The sequence below is a fragment of the Alligator sinensis genome, unplaced genomic scaffold, assembly GCF_000455745.1.
Source record: "Alligator sinensis unplaced genomic scaffold, ASM45574v1 scaffold469_2, whole genome shotgun sequence".
Classification (NCBI taxonomy): Eukaryota; Metazoa; Chordata; order Crocodylia; family Alligatoridae; genus Alligator; species Alligator sinensis.
This window is the reverse complement of record NW_005842988.1, coordinates 459641-473402: the sequence shown is the minus strand read 5'-3', so window position 1 is coordinate 473402 and position 13762 is coordinate 459641. Positions and strand designations below refer to the sequence as shown.

Genomic DNA, 13762 nt, shown 5'->3' with positions numbered 1-13762 from the left:
CCCCTGGCCCCCACACGCTGCTTGCGGACGGGGGAGGCGGGCGCGCCCGGCTGCCTCCGGCTGCGGGACGAGCAGGCGGCGCTGGGCTGCGGAGGGCTGAGGCATCGCCCGCAAGGCGCCAGCAGCCCCCGGGGGGGCGGGGACCGCGGGTTACCCGCCGAAACGTCTCGTTCCTCAGCTACACCTGGTCTCTACAGCCAGGCTGCGGCTCCTCGTTCCTACTTGGAAAGACCCACGCAGCTGCGGGCTCCGCTGGAGGGAGCGCGCGGCCTCGGCCTGGGCCTCGGGCTTGGCGTGGGGAGGCACAAGGGCGTCAGGGGCGAGGCTGCGGGGCAGCGACCAAACGAAGGCCAAACCAAACTGCAGTTGCAGAGAAAAGTCAGGGCAGAACATGGTGCAGGAATTGTTACCAGTAGACGTTTTCACACTGTTAATATGCAGCCTTGATTGCAGACTCGCTGTTGGGGCTCTTCGTGATCTCCAGATTTAATTTTTCCAAATAATCTCATCAGGAGAAGTTGCAGGGTCCCGAGTTTTGCACTTGCGTGGTTTTACATCCACCCGCTCTGCATTTGTTTTCCCCCACATCAGTACTTGACTTCTGGCGGGCAGGGTCATGTTCCATCTTCCTTTTCCTGTTGTTTGTTTCTCTCCCTCTCACCCACCCCTTTCTTTCTCAGGGTCGTCAGTAGCAACACAGTAAAGGTGCTATGCTCCAGTATGGAAGTATAGCAAACATCGGCAGGTAAATCCATGTGTTAATCGTTCTGTGCTTGTGTGCTGTGCTACACTGTGACCGTTCCTACAAGCACTGCTTTTTCGGCTAGCCTCAAGACCTATTGACAAAATTAGTAATCGGGAGACATGATAAGAGCACTTACAAATGTCAGGAAGGCAAAAATGTGTGGTAGAACTGTCATCCGTAAACCTTTCAGGCGAGTCCCCTGGAAAATTTCCAAGTATAGTATAGATAAGTAACAAGTGGTTGTGTCATTGTTAATTTGAAATTTTTGCTTTTAAACAAATGCATGCTATTTACACAACTTTATATGCATGTAAGTTTAAGAGGGAAACATCTTCCTTTCCTGTTGGTTCTTTCTTTGGTTCTTTGCAGTGGCTGGATTCAAGGCGTGGTCCAATGAGGTACAATGGTACCATGTCCTCAGTGCGCTATGGCACACAGTATCACCGTTCTTCTATACTGGGGAGCCATAGAATGAGTTTACATGTAGTGAGGACTTTCTGCTCTCCAGCGTCTAAGAGGCCTGAGACTAAGACTCCAGTGGAAATGGCGGTGAATCTCTTTCATCGGCTAACAGAAGTTGGGAAAGTAATGGGAAGAAACTCTCTCCAAAGACTCTCCACAACAGTCAAAAGTTGGTGGGACAGATATGAAGAGTTTGTTGGTCTTAATGAAGTTCAAGGGGCTCAGGGAAAAGTAACCGAGGTAATTGCTTGGCATTGTTAATACTCGGAGAATAACATAGAAACCTGTAAATAAAGACGTAGGTTGTCCTGTTGAGCTGTCAAACATGGCCTGTGGGCAGGATGCAGCTCATGGAGACGGGTCATCCCGGCCACTGTCTTTCCCTGGGCTGTCACCATGGCCAGTGTGCAGCATCCAGATAGGCAGGGTTTCTCATGGAGTGGGGTTGGGAGCAGGAGTTGACTGCTTGCGGGGGGGTCATATGCCTTGGTCCCCTTGTCAGCTTCCTGCTGCTATGGGGGGAGATGTCAGTGCAGCCACCACTGAATTTACCATTCCTCCTTGCTGCTGGCCACAGGATTCTGCAGCAATGTGGACCAGGAATTTCAGTCACACCAATACCTTCCCTTCCCACACCATAAGGCTGATGACAGGACTGTGAGGTGGAGATGAGCAGTGGCAGAGTCCACTGCAGGCAGAGCATGTGTCCTGCCAACAAATTTCAGTTTGTTCCATGTCTAAAGCATAGATTGTAGCTTTGAAACAAAGTAATATTGTAAATAATTGGACTCACCAACTCAAGGTCAGAAAAGAAGCAACAATGTATCTACTCCTCAGAAAATTAGGTAAAGCTAGATAATTGGTTCACATCAGTGCTAATGGCAGCCTATGGGTTTTTCCTGTTCAGGCTGAAAAGGTGTTCATGGTAGCACGAGGGATTGTACGAGAGGCGCGCGAGAACGTTGAAGCCCAGCAAATCAAACTGAAGGAGGTTCGGGACCGTTTGGATCGAGTCTCTCGGGAAGACATCCAGTACTTGGAACTGGCTACCCTGGAACACAGATTGCTGCAGGTAAGGGAGATGCCAGGATTGATGCTTGGGGACTCTGGGTTAGTATGGGGGAAAATCCATGTCCCTCGCTTTTACTGGTTATTTTGCAGCTAGGTTTCAGATAAGCCCGGAAGTGTCATACTAGGTCAGATCTGTCTATGGTGACAGTCGTAGATGCTTTAGAGCAGGGATGGGGAACCTCTGAGCCAGGGACTCCATTTTCCAGCTACTCGTGCCCGTGTGGCTTGTGCCTGTCTCCATGGAGACCCCAGCCCCAGCCATGCCTGCAGACCGCATGGCAGAGCAGCGCAGGGGGCTGCTCCAGAGCTGCCGGGATCTTGTGGCGGGGGCAGCTTGCTCCGGAGTCAGGGCAGAGCTGCAACCTGGGGCCTGCACGCTCTGGGCAGGGGTATGCATGCAGGGGATCGTGGCTCTGCCCCGGCTCCAGACAGGCTGTCACTGCTGCAAGGAGCCAGGGCAGAGCCACGATCCCTTGCATGCAGGCCCCTGCCCAGAGCATGCAGGCCCCAGATTGCAGCTCTGCCCTGGCTCTGGAGCAAGCTTCCCCCACCACAAGATCCCATCAGCTCTGGAGCAAGCCCCCTGCGCTGCTCTGCTGTGCACACTGCCAGTGTGGCTAAGGCTGTGGTCTCCATGGAGACCGGCACAAGCCATGCAGGCAGGGGCGGCAGGGAAATGGAGTCCCCAGCCAACCACATCCGGCCTGCGGGCCCGACATTCCCCATCCCTGCTTTAGAGGGAGAATATATGAACAGGGCGTGTCTAGAGTGATCCATTCCTGGCATCTACCATCATTGGTTCAGGGACATCAAAGGCACATGCATGACTTTTCTGTTTAATAACTTTATCCTCCATGGATTTGTCTAATCCCCCTTTTTGCACTTAGTTATACCTGCTGCTACACCCCTCTGTGGTAGCGAGTTCTATAAATTTACTATGTGATTCATGAAAAACACGCTTCTCTTTGTTTATTTTTAGCTCTGTCTCCTTTTATTTTCAGTAGGTGGTCCCTGTTCTTGTATTGTGGGACTTTGGTGATTAAAGTTCCCTATTAACTTAATCAGCGCCCTTCATGATCTAATAGGCAGTTATCACATCCCCCTCAGCTATCTTCTTTCTAAGCTGAACAGTTCAAGCCTTTTTGGTCTCTTCTGGTATGACAGCTGCTCCATATCCCTGATCATCCTTGTTGTCCTTCCCTGTGCCTTTTCTAATCCCACTGCATTCTTTTTGAGTTTTGGAAGTACAGTGGACTAAGTTTATTTCTAATGCCATTAAGTTCATTGCAGCTATGTCTAGGATGATTTTGGTCTGCTCTGCAGCAGAGAGTTGGACCTTATAGCTTGGTTCACTTAGGTTAGTACAGCCATTGGAGAAGGAAACGCCTGTCTTGCCTACAGAGGTGGAAGTAGGGGCAAGAGTGTGACCTGTGAATCTGGGATTCAGCACGCAACCTAGAATCAAATATGTTTTTAAAGACAGAGGTTAGCTTGAGTACTTGATCTGCAAACCAGGCTGGTATTAGGTGGAAATATATTTGGAAGGCCACCTTTATCTTTCTCTGCACCTAGGACTGAGTCCTTTCCCAACAAAGTAATCATGATAAGTCTTCCTGCTTCCCCCTGTCTGGTGGCAAAATTCACCTTACAAAAGGCTGCACAAACTCACAAATGACTACCCACCCTGTATGGGTGAGGTTGTCAAAAGGTGGAGCTGAAGCAAACCTTTACAAGTGATGATATGAGAGGACTTCTTCTACTTCTGTCACCACAGAAATAATTAAAGGTAGGAGTTCTAATGGGTGGGTGAAGTGTGTATCATTTGAGACCCTTTGACAAACATGACTGTCTCTACATGACTGTCTTGGTGGCATAGACTCAGAGTTGTTGCCTCTGTCTATGTAAATGCTGAGGTCCAACTGTTATGTAAAGCGTACAAATAGAGGACAAGGCTGAGAGAGATGTATCCTGAGTTTCACAGCATGTTTTCAAGCCTGTGTCTAGTCCAGTAGACTTCTGTGCATATTAAGCAAGGAATTTAACCTCTTGGTATCTTGATCGTCCCAGAGCATATCTGACACTGCAATTTCTGAGTCTTGTGCAATGGATTTTATATATCAAGTGGCTGTGGAGTCTGTATGTGTGCTGTTTAACATGATTCTATAGCAGGGGTTGGCAGCGATTTTGGGCAGTGCCAAAAACACCCACAACCTTGACTTATAAGATGTTGGTGTGCTGGGGGTCAGATGGCAGGGGAGCCGCAAGGGGCCCAATCCTTGTTGGGTGAAGGCAGCAGAGCCCTGGCCCCTTCCCCACACCTCACGCATGTCAAGCAAAATGCCTTTGCGTGCCATGCTCTGGCACCCATATTGGGGGTTGTCTACCCCTGTTCTATAGGTTAGGTTCTGACCCACCTTTCTCCCTACCCACCTTTTTCAGGTCAGCCAATGAATGCACTCATGCACAAAATTGACGGTTACTTAGTACCAATGTTGAAAGGTCAGTTTTTTACTACACCAAGTCCTTAAATCAACAAATAAGTGCCAGTAAGAGAACACCCATTTTGCATTACGCAAGAGGGCTATTGGGAGGGAGGGACAAACACACGGTGCTCAGCAAAGGCTGAGTACATCATACTAAGAGAAGGCAGGCTGTCAGGAGGTGGCTCTGGCTTCCAGATTCTCTGTCATAGTGGTGGTGCTGGGTTAGGGGCTGCTGTTGTTTGTGTTAACCAGCAGTAATTCCTGATGGATCATCTGCCAGCTGTGCTGTGAAGACGCAATGCTCCTCAGTCACTTCCCTGCTCTGCCTGTCCCAGCAAACCCTGAAAGAGGGTAACGGGAAGGTATATGTAATTGTGTCATCTATTTGCCATCTGGGGACTCATTTTTTACATGGGTATGTCAAGAAAGACAACAGAAAACAGATTGCTGCCTCTTTTTGAGCAGTAAGGCAGATAGTCTGGCTCTGCATTTATAAGCAGCTGGATAACTGCTGAGTAAAAGAGCTAGTTAGAAGTAAGACTTGAACTTGAGAAGTAACATGACCATTTTGTGGGCAGTAACAACACCTCTGCAGCCACTGCCATTTCCTCTTGGGCTTTTTTTTTTTTTACACCTTTGGAAGCTTTATTATGGTTTTTAAAGTTGAGACCAGTGATTCTCAGATGGGGTAGGTAGCACTCTTTTGGTGCACTCCATGAGATCCTTTTAAGGGTGTCACAGGGTGTGAGGAGGTAAGAGTTTGCTCATTCCTGTCTGGCCCCTATGCAAGGAGGTAAGCACTGTAATAAGTCAATTAGGTTTTGAAATGGGGTGCTGCTATATTAAAAAAGTTGTGGAGGGGTTCTCTACCTGTTAGACTGTGCTGAAATGCATGTTTAAGGCAGTGATCAAGCACAGGCATCTAACAGGAAATTCCATTCCACATGTGAAAACTTTGCAGTGCTTTAAAGCTACTTGTCTTAAAAAAGTAACCCTTCCAAGTCTCCTTATTTTTTCAATTTCATTGAGATGCACAAAATGAGCTAAGATGAATCTAAGTTAGTAGAAGTGTTGCCGGCCGGTTAAGGGAAGTGATTCTCTCCTTCTGTTTAGCACTGGGGAGGCCACATCTAGAGTTCTGTGTCCAGTTCTGGGCCCCCCACTACAGAAAGGATGTAGGTAAGTTAGATAGAGTCCAGAGAAGGGGAATGAAAATGGTTGGGGACCTGGGGCACATGACTAGTGAGAAGAGGCAGAGGGAAATGGGCTTAATGAGTCTGGAAAAGAGAAGACGGGGGATTTAATTTCATCTCCCTGCAGGGTGGTTCCAAAGAGGATGGAGCTGTACTGTTCTCAGCGGGGGCAGATGACAGGACGAGGAGCCATGGGCTCAAGTTGCAGCAAAGGAAGTTGAGGTTAGATATTAGGAAAAGCTCTCTGACTAGGAGGGTAGTAAAACACTGGAATAGGCTCCCCAGAGAGGTTGTGGAGTCTTCATCCTTGGAGGTGTTTAAAACCAGGTTAGATAAAGCCTTGGCTGGGATGATGTAGTTGGGGCTGGTCTGCTTTGAGGAGGGGGTTGGACTAGATGCGACTTCCTGAGGTCCCTTCCAGCCCTCGTTTTCTGTGATTCTAAGGTTGATTACAAAAGTACAGAACTACACATGGAGAAAAGTTCTGATCAGAATATGTGAAGAAAGCAGTGGTTGTGTTTTCTTAAATATATGTATAAACTCAGAAAAAAGGTTGGATTTTGCTGACTGGGATCAAACAAAGAACATTCTTACGAAGTTGAAATTTGTTTAAGAAAGTTATCAGCAGCTGCATAGAGTGGGAGGGCTAAAGAAGAAATTAATATTTACGTTGGTTGCCACCACTGCAAGCAGTCGCTTAGTGGTAAATGCTGGTATTCTCATTGTACTGGATTTTAAAATAAAACCCAATTTCCATGCTTGGTATCTACTCTAAAGTCAGTTTTGGGGAAGTTTAAACACAATGCATTTTTGCTTTAAGCAAGGGGTAAAACAGTGCAGTACTTTTCCCAGGTAAAAGATTAGTCTTTTTTTCTTTTTTCCTGCACGTGCATAATGCAAAAGTGAATTAAATTCTTACATGTTGGATTACCTTAGCAGTGGTCATAGCTTAATACATACTTGCATTATTGCCTCCATTTTCAGTTGCTCATAACGCTGAGAGTTTTGACCCTACCAACTATGAAACTATGAGATTTTCACATTTCAGGCTAAGGTATCAAGTGTTTGTTTTTGTCTTTGAACCTTAAGGTGAAAAATTCTAGTGACTATAGCAACTATACGCATAGCCAAAGCAGCGGGGTTGTAAAAGGGAGAATCTGACAACTGAATTTGAGGAACCTTTTTTTGTTTTGTTTTGTTTCAGCAGAACTGTTAAGGTGTGCTTTAAAATGGCTTTCTTGCCCTGTCATTCAGGTAACTGGACTTATGCTGGAAAACACTAACTAGACACGTGCAAGCAGCTAATTAAATTGCAGGTCAGAGCTTGCTTGCATGAAGGGGCAAGGTACCCCCATCCAGCGTGTGGAATCAGGGCCTTGATTATCTGCATGTGCATCCTCAGCCAAAGCATGGAGTGTGCACCTTTGGTGATCGTGAAAGCTCCAGTATTGCATTGAGCTCTGTATCAGTGGATCTCTGAAGATATACATGCCTCCTTTAAGGATTGCAATCTACAGAAAGTCCTAGATTTTGTAAAGTAGAATGGCAGTTGTGATGAAAACATCCTAGTCTAATGTACTGAGGAGCTCTACTGCTGCAGAGTTTATTAGACCTAGACGAGATGTTCTTTCGCTCTTTCTTGTGGCTTGCCTGAAGGTGTATGAAACTGTCCCCCAGAAGGGTATACGTAGTTCAAGATCAAGGGATATTTGTGCAATAGCTCCAGCTGAGGAACGAAGTTAAGACTCATGCCTACATTTCTTTGATATCAATGGAGCTCAACCGTGCTTTTAAATGTATTCCTTCGTGAGTAGCACAGCCGTTTAGGAGAAGAGGTAGTTTAACTGTGTAGTAAATGTAGCTGCCTGAATGTGAAGTGGAGATTCACTTTGGTGGAGATCTAGGGGAGAGAGCATGCTACTTGTCACCTCACATCCATGCAACTAAATATACTTCATAATTAAACTACCGCTTAAACAGAAAGCTGATGAAAGGACACACACTAAAGAGATACCAATAAAAATTACTGAAGTTATAACAGGAAAAAAATTCCATTATAATAAGTCTAAATCCAGAGAAGTATATTCTTTGGATTGTTATAGTGTCTAGAGGACTGTGCCCTATTGTGCTATAGAACAAATAGTGCTCTAGTATCACATAGCATGAGTATTTAAACAGAAAAAAATGTTTGGATTGTTGTGGTGACATATATTGTTGCAGCCATATCGTCAGAACCGCATTCTAATATAAATGCACGAGGGGGCAGAGTTCATGTTGTGCAGAGGATTTTAACTGACATTTCCTGACTCGAGTGCTTGCTGCACAGTGTTCATGTTCTCTTTCTTATTTTTTTTATGTAATCATATGATAATATTGGATTTCATAGAGGAAATGACAGGATATAAAGCTGGATCTTCTTAGATGAAAACACTCTTCAAAGTTCCCCACATTCCACAATAACAGGACTATAAGACAATGATATGACTCTGCAGAGAAAAGACAGAGTAAGCCAAGTTCACTGTGAGAGTTTGTGTTTGCAACTAGGAAAATAAAAACGTAACATAATCAGAAAAGTAATGGTAAATTCTCAGGTGAAGTTTCAAATACATGTTTTCTGAGCCCTGGATATGGAAAGCTCCTTTTTGAAAGACATGTCCTAGCCATGCAGCTGTACTGATGCACCCCTTTCTCCTGACCAACTCTGTAAGAGATGGGGGCTGAAGTTGACCTCTCATTTACTGATAATGCTTTTGCATCCTTTTGCTCAGTTTTATAAAACTAGTTAAGGCTAAATACACAGGTCTGCTTTATCTGTGCTAACAGTATCTTTACGAGTATGTATGTTCTTGTGATACTAGGTCTGCCAAAGGTCAGTGGCAAGATATAAGATATTTGTATTATGTGGGTTGGAAATATCATTATCACTGTAATTTTTAGCAATGCACCCTCCTCCCATATCTGCTGTGAGGTGGATTGAGAGCTCTCTTCTGCCTTTTCTGGCTGCTAGGATAAGGAGTTATTGGCAGAGGAGACAAAGGAAGTATCCAGAAGAGATGAGAGGCAAGGCGTAGTATGTAAGAGATTTGAGTTGGGGGTTTGACATACAAGAAAGGATCAGAGTTTGAAGAAGAAGCAGGCCTACTGGCCCCTGTTTTGCTCAGTCTCCGAGATGAGTTCAGATGCTCTGTGCTTGCCTGGCACATAAGGAGTACAGGGAAATGGTGCGGGGGAAGAAAAGAAAAACAGCAGCATCCCTAGGATGTCAGCACCTACAGAAAACACTGGTGTTGGAAAAAAATGTATGGTTCACTGTACCAAAAGCATCAGAGAAGTGCCACAACTAAATGGAGAGGAAGTCCTTGATTTTTAGTGAGGAAACAATCAGTGCCCTTGCTTGAGTAATGATAGTTCCCTGGAAATGGTGGGAGTACTGGAGTCAGGTGGGGAAACTGAAGCATACTCGAGTGTAGAAGTGAATTCTGCTTAGATTTATATACAGATTATTTCTTTTGAGAAGATGGGATGATTATTAAAGCATATTTAGAGTTGGAAGGATATTAATAGTCCTCTGTATTTTCTGTCAACCAAAGTTACATAGCTGGTAAAGTCATGCACAAGTTAGGGAATGCCATAATTAGAGTTTTCTGTAACAACTTAAGTCAGCTGCCTTAAACCTGTCTGGCAGGATAAACAGTCCGCATGCCAATTTTCCACAGGATTCTTACTTCACTGTGAACAGGGTGAATGGCATTAGGGAATAAGGGCATCTGTTTATAAACAAGGTCAATCACTCAAAAGTTAGGATGTGCTTGAATCCAATGTTATTGGGCCCTCAAGTGCATTATGAGACTTATATGATCACATACAGGGTTTTTATATGACATCATCTTCAGTCTGTGCTCCAACTGGACAGCACTTGGTGAGCGAATGAATCAGGAATGTATAGGAAATGCCCCTGTCTCATTTGCTGCTGAATTTGGAGGTATGTCATGAATAAGGCAGGGGGCTGTGGGAAGGAAGGAAGACTTGTGTCTAAAGAATTGCACCTCCAGAGAACCAAGCTCCATTCCTATCTGCCCCAAAATTCCTATGACATACTAGGCTAATCACTCAAACTTGTTTACATCTCTTTTAATCCGTTTTACAGATAGCCAAATGCTCTTTTTATAACAGCAAGGGATTTATCCAGTGTTTTTTAGCAAGTTGATGTTAGATGCTCAGGGAACCTGTTAGCTTTGCCATTGACCTGCTGGGTTATTTTAGGAAAATTGTTTTTCCTCAGTCTTCTTATCTGTAACATGGGAATGATTTGATCCACCTGTGTAAAGTGCTCTGAAATTCATGAGTGACAAGTGCTACATAAGAACTAGGAGGTGTTATTCAAAGAAGATTTGAGGCACTGTAATAAAAGATTGTAAGTGACATGGCAGAGTCCATGAACAAAATGTATATCCAGCAAAGAAAATATTGTGAATCAAAAAAGGAATGTTGAAAAGTATCCTTCATTCACTGAACCTCGTCTGCCTTACAAAAAAGAGTAGACTGAGAATCCTGTAAGTAAGATGATAAGCACAAATGAGCCCAAACGAAGGTTTTGACATTTCTTAACTTCTGACACCTTGACTTTGAAACCTTAAGCATCGATTTTTAATGTAGGGGCATTACCCAAGGGGACATGGTCAGGATAAGGTTTCATTTTGGCTAGGTCCTGAACAAACCAGAAGGTTGACAGTTCCTTGTTCAAAGAGCTCAGTGTAGCACCACACAGGATCCAAAGGGTGGGGGGAAAGGGAGATGATCACACATGCCAGATGTATATAGGAATATACAACGTTGGTGTGTTAACTGTATTCATATGGTTTCCCAGTCATGTTAACATTGGCTAACATCATCTAGGCCTTGCAGTAAAAAGGAGGAGTGGATTTGAGAAAGATTTGAATGAGAAGTTACCAGCCCTGTTGCTGTTTTCAGGGAAGGTTTTCCATGTGCAAGAGGTAGTACAATCAAAGTTTGTAGTTGGGGCATTGATGCTGACTTTGGTAGGCTATATGAAGCTAACTTTGGCTGAAGCAGTAAGGGTGTGCCTGTATAACCAGGTTGTGCCACAGGGAACTACTCCATGCAAGCTCTGCATGTGCCAGCTTGGAACCAGAAGTAGTAGCCTGGATTAAATGAACTGCAGTAAATTTGTGGAGAGGATGGATAGAATGATAGAAGGCAGAGTTCTGCCTCTCCAGTTGGGTAGTATTATACATGGAATTGTGTTTGTGGGTACCCAGGCTGCAGTGCAGACTGGAGGGTATTTGATTATTGCATGCTTCTGGACTTTGCTTGTTGTCACAGGGGTCCAAGAAGGTCCCTCTTGGTGTTTTGATGCTGATGCAGGTGATGCTGATGCAGAAAAACTGGGAAGAGACTCATGAAAGCCAAGCAAGAGTAAGATTTTCAGGAAGAAGGGTGTGATCAACAGTGACAAAAACAGGAGCTATCAAGGAGGAAGACAAAGGAATACAGGCTCTGAGCTTTATCGAGGAATAGGTGGTGGGAGTTGCACGAGAACAGCTTCCACACAGTGATGGGGTTGGAGGAGAGGAATGTAAGACAACAGCTGTAAATAGTGTATTTATTATAGGAGTAGTGAAGTCAGGAAGCTACTAGTTTCAAGATGGGTCTTGATCAGTTTATGAAAGGGATTGTGTGACATGGGAATTAGACTCTGTGACCTAAGAGGTCCCTCGCAGTTCTGTTTTCTGTGTTCCTATTTCATAAATTTAGAAGGGAAAGGAAAGAGGGTGATGAAGCAGTTTCTGAAGAAATGGAGGCAATCAAAGGTTATGTTTCAAGAAAAGGGATGTTGGAACAGAATGGAACGTGTCAGGAAAGAGAGGCCTTCTGCATGCATAAGACTTGTGGAGTTTAGAGTATGAAACTTGGTTGGAGCTTCTGGTTCTTAATTTTGAATGACGTGACATTTTGGATGGCTTTAACCCAAATGAACTGAGGAAAAACCTGACTCTAGAAGGAGAGGTTTCTAAGACAGAACTAATGCAGCAGTACAGCTGAGGAGTATTAAATTCCACTATAATTATGTACACGAGGGGGGGAAATTATAATCTTAGCCAAGTGTTTAATTTGTAGGTACAGCCTTCAGTGTGCACTTATAATTACACATCACCTCTTCAATTCACTGTTTTTTTTGCAGGAAGAGAAGAGGTATCGAGCTGCCTATTTAAGTGCAGAAGAATCTGAGCGGGAAAAATTCTCTCTCTTCTCTGCAGCTGTCAGAGAAAGCCATGAAAAAGAGCGAACAAGAACAGAACGAACAAAGAACTGGTCCATTATTGGTTCTGTATTAGGGGCCATTATTGGTGTCCTTGGTTCCACCTATATAAACAGGGTAAGGCTGCAAGAATTAAAAACTTTAGTCCTTGAAGCCCAAAAGGGGCCAATAAGCCTACAGGAAGCCATCAAAGAACAGGCCTCTAGCCACTATTTACAGCAAAAGGACCTCAGTGACCTCATTGTAGACCTGAGAAACATGTTGCAGACTGGAGTGGGGACATCACAGGGAACTGAAGAGAGTGCTTTGGAAGTTAAAGAAGTCACTACTGCATCATTACAAATCAATTCTCTCTTAGCTTCTTTAAAAGAACAGCTAAACTACTCTAAACAAGTCAGTTCATGCCTGGGAAGCTTACAGCAGCAGCTTACCTGCCTCGAAGAAAATTTAGGACAAATGGTGTCGGAAGTACAAACTGTTAAACTTGCGGCACGTTCTCAACCTGTGGAAAGAGTGCAGCCTGCCTCTTCAGTGGAAGGGAAGGGCCAGGCTTTTGGGGTAGAAGATGTGATTCTGGGATTGTCTGATACTGAGCAGAGACTGGAGACCCAAATCAAGAGAAATTCATTCTACAGTACTGCAGTAACCTGCACTGCATTTGCCTTAACTCTTCCGGTACTGTATGTTTTATTCAAAGGAAATTAATCTCCATTTAAACACACTCTAAGCACTGAGAATCACTGCTAGTCAAAAATCTATATTAAAGTTTCTAAACTTGCTTTCTCAATTTTTGTGTAAGTCATACACTTGACCTGGAAACCTTTAATCATGCACTTCATCCCCCCATGCACAGTACCATTTTTCTCCAGTACTGTAGAAAGTACTGATTTACAAGTCTCAGGCAAAGAATGTTCTACCATTTCATTTGCTGCACCCTGTTTTCTCCTCCTCCAGTGTATTCTTTCAATGTCATTCTAGCTTTTTGTGATGTGCAGATTAAAGCTTTTCCCCACTAACTTCTCATTACCAAATATTACAGCTTTTTCCATTTTTAGGTCTTCCCATTCTTGTCAGCTTATTTCTTATTAATTTTTCAGTTGCTCAATACACAACATTCTGCTGGTCCTTTTACTAAAGAAATAGAAAAATCTGCCCAGACCATTTTATCCTCTACATTTTAGATGCGACTCAGTGAGTGGAGAAGGTAAAAATGGGCTGAGATAAGCTATGGATAAATGAATGTTACAGGGATATCATCTGTAATGCAAGACATGCACACCTAGGGGATGCAATTAAAACTTTTTATTGGTAATGTATTGATGTCTATTTATTATATAGTGTCCAGACTTGGTGCTTCATCCATCTGACTATGGAAAGTTCCCTGTCCCACCCCTGGGATGAGACAGAAGATGCAGAAATACAAACACAATTAAGATGATGCTTCTCCCCTAGCTTGTTTAAGCCTATACTGTGGTTTTCCTCTAGCCATTTGCTTTAGTTGTTATCCCCCTTACTGACTTGGCCCTTA

The 13762-nt window shown here is 44.2% G+C and overlaps 1 protein-coding gene across 6 annotated transcripts in view; it reads left to right on the top strand.

Moving 5' to 3' along the window:
• The window catches only part of CCDC51 (coiled-coil domain containing 51), an 18835-nt gene extending 5285 nt beyond the window's left edge, over positions 1 to 13550 (top strand). For 2 of the 6 annotated variants that reach the window (XM_025192965.1, XM_025192966.1), the window contains exons 2-4: positions 1115 to 1447; positions 2115 to 2279; positions 12157 to 13550. In XM_025192965.1, coding sequence (XP_025048750.1) covers positions 1115 to 1447; positions 2115 to 2279; positions 12157 to 12939 — 1281 coding nt within the window. In that variant the 3' untranslated portion in view covers positions 12940 to 13550. Of the gene's footprint in view, positions 1 to 7; positions 746 to 1114; positions 1448 to 2114; positions 2280 to 4717; positions 4778 to 8340; positions 8459 to 12156 lie in introns of those variants that run through there. The other 4 variants (XR_003091993.1, XR_003091994.1, XM_025192967.1 and 1 more) reach the window with 4 other exon arrangements.
• The last annotated feature ends 212 nt before the right edge of the window (positions 13551 to 13762 follow it).